At 52.9% G+C, this 4,802-nt stretch overlaps 2 protein-coding genes across 2 annotated transcripts; both read left to right on the forward strand.

The window, feature by feature from the left end:
* Positions 1-74: 74 nt before the first annotated feature.
* On the forward strand, positions 75-686 carry DL89DRAFT_310771 (uncharacterized protein; the record flags this gene model as incomplete). Its single annotated transcript, XM_040890970.1, has 1 exon — positions 75-686. One exon carries the CDS (start codon positions 75-77, stop codon positions 630-632), a length of 558 nt encoding a protein of 185 aa, XP_040739706.1. The 3' UTR covers positions 633-686.
* Positions 687-803: 117 nt separating this feature from the next.
* On the forward strand, positions 804-1,049 carry DL89DRAFT_99392 (uncharacterized protein). Its single transcript, XM_040892320.1, has one exon. It carries the CDS (start codon positions 858-860, stop codon positions 1,014-1,016), a length of 159 nt encoding a protein of 52 aa, XP_040739707.1. The 5' UTR covers positions 804-857; the 3' UTR covers positions 1,017-1,049.
* The last annotated feature ends 3,753 nt before the right edge of the window (positions 1,050-4,802 follow it).

A 4,802-nucleotide genomic window follows, 5' to 3' on the forward strand; every position in this document is an offset into this window, starting at 1 on the left:
AGCAACGTTCTTGCATACAAAAGGTAGGGTTCCCTTGCGATGTTCGCCAGCGTTTGGGAATACCCATCACATACATGGGGAATGTGCTATATCAGATTTTGACATACAACTCCATTGAGCAAGCAGAATCGCCGATCACTCCCAAATCAATTGCTGAAATGGCTATAAAATCGCGCGCTGCACTTGGTGCTGCAACTGCACCGCTTATCGCGCAGCTATACGACACGCTTGAAGCTGATCCTACTCGCTTCACACACCCGCTGATAGTGGACAATATGTTTAAGAACACTGTCACGATCTCCAACCAAAGTCGTGTTCCACTCTATACGCCTGATTTCGGCCACTGGATGCCCGAGTTTGTAACCTTGAGCCCCGAATTCCAGCTGGGTGTGATATGCATTATACCTGTGCACCCTCCTAGCAACGACCTCCATGTCGCCTTTGCCGAGTCAGAGGCGGTCCTTGGACATGTCTGCATGAACAAGGCGTGGCAAGCATTTCTGAGACAGCGTGCTGAGCAAGCAATTGCTGTCTCTTGCAAGCTGCACAGCAGGGATGTTTCGCCGCCAGTCATCTTCCGGCTAGCCTTTTCCTCTATTTTCTCTAGCAATACATATCTCGTTTCTGATTGACTAGTGGTGAAGAAGGCATATATCTGCTACCAGCGATAATATCCAGAGTTGTTGTGCTGGTTACTGTGCATTTGGCAGTTGTTCCAGCACCGCCCAAAACCATGCAACTCGAGCCTTCGCACAAACAAGCGTGCAGTAAATCATAACATGCGTTTCTCCCTGCAGCACCAGTGGATTTTTTTTTTGCGTTCATTCTACCACCTACCATCTAATACATTCTAGCTTATGTGGCGAGCAAGGTCGTTCTATCTGGCGCTTCTAGCTGCACGCGTCGCATTCTCGGTACTCCCGGCGTATATCCACCCAGATGAGCTGTTTTCAGGCGCCAGAGGTTGCGGGCCAACGACATATTTGGCTAGAGGCAGTGCGAACATGGGAGTTTGACCCACAGGCGCCGATCCGGTCCAGCGTGCCAATCTACATATACGCAGGGATTTCCAATGCTGCTGGTCAAGATCGCACAGCGGATACTGCTTGCTCTGTTTGGGTACCGGCTCGAGCTGACATCGCAGCTGCTGTTCTGCGCGCCGCGGGGTATTTATGGCCCTCCTGTCGTTTCTGGTCGATGCCAGCATCTATGACACCCTGAAGCGGCTGAATCCCACAGCGCGAATGACCCCGACGATGATTTCTGGTTTGCGAGCTCGTACTGCCTTGCAGTCTTCCACACGCATACGTTTTCCAACTCGTTTTGCGTCGATTGTCCTGGCGTTGTGCTTCAATCTGCTGGCGCGGATTGAGCAGGCATGCGTGCCACAACAAGTTCGCCCAAGCTGAGCTGGCCACACACGGGCAGTTGATAAGGCTGTGCATCCTCTTCGGGGGTTTGCGTGGCACTGGGCACCTTTGGACACATTGCCTTTGCGGCATTCGCGCTGCCACTCTGCCTGGTATGCGCTGCGATACTGGTAAATGCAGTATGGACTGACACAGTCGGTTTGCGGTGTGCGCTCGGTGCTTTTTCGGGAGTTGCGGTTGGCGGAATTGGATCGCTCTTGGCAATTACTCTAACGGACTCTGTGTACTTTGGATTGCTAAAGGTGGGGGCTACCGGTGTATCGGGATCACTGACATGCACACTGCTGAACAACTATCATACAACACGAAGAAAGACAACCTGGCCGAACATGGAATCCACCGTGGTACTTGCACGCAACAACGTCGATGCCAACGTTGTTTGGGCCGCTGTACATCCTGGCCATAGCCAAGCTGTGGGCATTTGCAAAGTCATCAGCAAGCCAGAGCAGAGACGAGCTACACCTCGGCTGCAGCTGCATTATCAGTTGTAGTTGGAGTCGGAGCCATGTCGATGGTGCCGCACCAAGAACCACGGTTCCTGCTGCCAGCATTCACTGGAATGGTGCTTTGCACTTGGCGCTGGCATCGGCTGGCGCCTGATTACTTCTGGATCCTATGGCTAGGTATTCAATGTGTTGCTGAGCATTGGCTATGGCGTGGTGCACCAGTCAGGCGTCGTACCGATGCTCGATTACTTGTCACGGACATCGGTGGCCCGATCAGCAGTGTGTACAATGGCAACCAGGGATAGCCATGGTGCATTGTGCGCGGCTTCACCAGCGACTGCAGGCGACCAGCGGATGACTACCAGGGTACTCATCTTTGCGACATACATGGCCCCTAGGCACTTGCTCGTACAGCCAGAGCAAAAGGACCAGAGGCAGGCCCGCATCGAGCTGATCGATCTTGTATCGGTTACCGACAAGCAGGTCCAAGATATGCTGCGTAGCTCGGTACAGGTAGATCACCCGACAGCCACACTATCTGCTGCAGAAGGACCCCATGCATTCAAGCAAACATCGCCAGGGGGTGTTTGAAAGGTAGGTTGAAACCTGTGCATTGTCACTGGTGCGAATTACTGGACCCAATAGTTGAAATGGCCCATGACTACTGCGTGCGCTAACAACACAGGACGTTGTCTCTTCTCTGCCTTTTCCGCTTGAATCCATCTGGAAAATAGGACGCTTCTGGTGATGCCGGCATCCGCAGACATCGAGCGGGTACAGCCCAGCGGTAGCACGGGGTACCAGCTCATGCCTCTCAAGAGCTTTGCACCACATGTGAATTTTGACCACATTGGGGAGATACTGCAGCGGCCTCTGGCACGGTCCAAGCTGGACATGTACCTGGTTGTCGCCTCATAGAGCCATGTGGAAGAAAAATATATATATCCGTGTCTGGACGTCAGAGCTTACAGTGCGGATGTGCATCGATAAAGGGCTGCAAATCTGCAATTTTACTTTTGCGGCAAAAGGAAAGAGGCTGTTCGCGATCTTCTTTATGGCCGTGCGCCTTTGCAGGACATGCAAATGCTCATCTGACAGCTGCTGGCAATGGCTCCGGCCATGCCACCGATGCCCTTCTCAGAAGAGAGCGGCAAACACAGCATTCTGGTATGTGGAGCCAGCGGCAGGTCGGGAAAGGTGCCGTACTGCGTCGCGGGGGCCAGGCTCTAAATCAGCGAGTGCCCTCTCGCTCATTCCCAAAGCAGCTCCTGCTAAAGACTAGTCTATGCACTACAGTTCATGAGCACCTTGAGTCTGTGCGATTGACAAGAGGGACGCACCACTCCTCATCCTTGCGTCCTACCCCGATTCTCAGCTTTCTTTCAATACTACCGGCTTGGCAATGGGCATTCATGCAGCTCGAGGCATGGCTGCAAATCAGCTTGCAGTCCTCTTCGCACGATGGTGCTCAAGCGCGGATGGGTTGCAACATGGGAAGGGCAATTGGCGTTTCTCGAGGTGCGATTTTTTGGTTTCCAGGACAGCCTGGGGGACATGCGTGGAGATCTACAACTGGGAATATCCCAACCACACAAGGATCAGCTACATGTGTGGTTCCAACTCTCCTTTCGCAACCACCGTTGGCCAAAGAGATATGCTGCATGACAATGGGGAGAGAGCAGGGAAAGTGACCGGAATGCCTGCGCATTGCACCAACTGACCCAGCCAGGCTCCCCTTTGTCCGCCACAGTGAATGCCCAGGCTGGCAACCACCATGGTGCGTGCTGGGGGATCATGGCTGCATGCATGTCTTTACAAAGAACGGCTTTCGTGGCGAATGCGAATTCTTAACAGTGATCTGCCCGTCATACTACACCACACAGCACAGCCGCTAGCCGAACCCTCGGTTTCCGGATATCCAACGCCGCATGCTCTAGAGAAGAACAAAGTGCGCTGCTAAGTTGCACGGTGGCTATCGCTGCGGGTGATTGGCAAATGTGTGGGAGGCTGAAAGCGCATTTTTGCCCAGCAACAACCAACCTTGCGATAGCCTGTGCAGAAAAATAGGGCGCATGCTGGCCAGCTCCGAGCGCAATCCTGGGTGGGGTGGGGTTTAGGGCAAGAGAAAATGCTTCTGAACAGACCGACAATCCCTAATTAAAAAATAACTCACAGCTTGCAACCCCCTCATGCCAGGGAACACGCGGTGAAAAAGGGGGCTATGGTCAGGGCAGGTATATAAAGGCATTTGCCAGGCGGTAGACATTAACTACCCTTCATCATTCACACATCGCCACCTTCTATCACAACAAACAAACCACAAAAACAGAGTCCGAGCGGCAACATATATAAATACTGTCGTTGACCCTTTATCACTGTATTGCTTCTATCTATACGCCTCTCCTTGCTAAATACCCAGAGTGCCTTCCCTTTTTGCTCTGCACCTCCCACACTAATGCGCCTCTCTCTCTCTATCCTTGTCGGCCTGGCTGTGTCTGGGCAATGTCAGAGCACTTTGAATATACCCTCATCATCAACAGTTTACAAGTTCACTCAGCCTGTTGACCACTTTGGTGCCAACAACAGCCAGTGGCAGCAGCAGTACCTTATCAATGCAACATTCTACAGGCCAGGCGGCCCTGTATATATGATCACTCCGGGCGAATCCACACTGGCAACATACTACACCGATCGCACGTTTGTCAACGACCTGGCACGTGAGACTAATGGGGTTGTTCTGGCAATTGAACACCGGTACTACGGGTCCTCGTACCCGATGCCTGACCTTTCAGGCGCCAGCCTCAAGTATATGACACCCGAGAACGCTCTCGAGGATTTTGCATCGATCCTGCGTCTGGTCAAGACCGACCCCAGCCGGATCTTCCCGGTGCCGGTGAGCGCAAACTCGACGATTATCACAGCCGGA

This window comes from Linderina pennispora (genome assembly GCF_002104995.1).
Source record: "Linderina pennispora strain ATCC 12442 chromosome Unknown DL89scaffold_26, whole genome shotgun sequence".
NCBI lineage: Eukaryota > Fungi > Kickxellomycota > Kickxellomycetes > Kickxellales > Kickxellaceae > Linderina > Linderina pennispora.

Coding starts and splice junctions, on each gene's coding strand:
- DL89DRAFT_99392 (XM_040892320.1), top strand. CDS start 858: ATGTGGCGAGCAAGGTCGTTCTATCTGGCGCTTCTAGCTGCACGCGTC.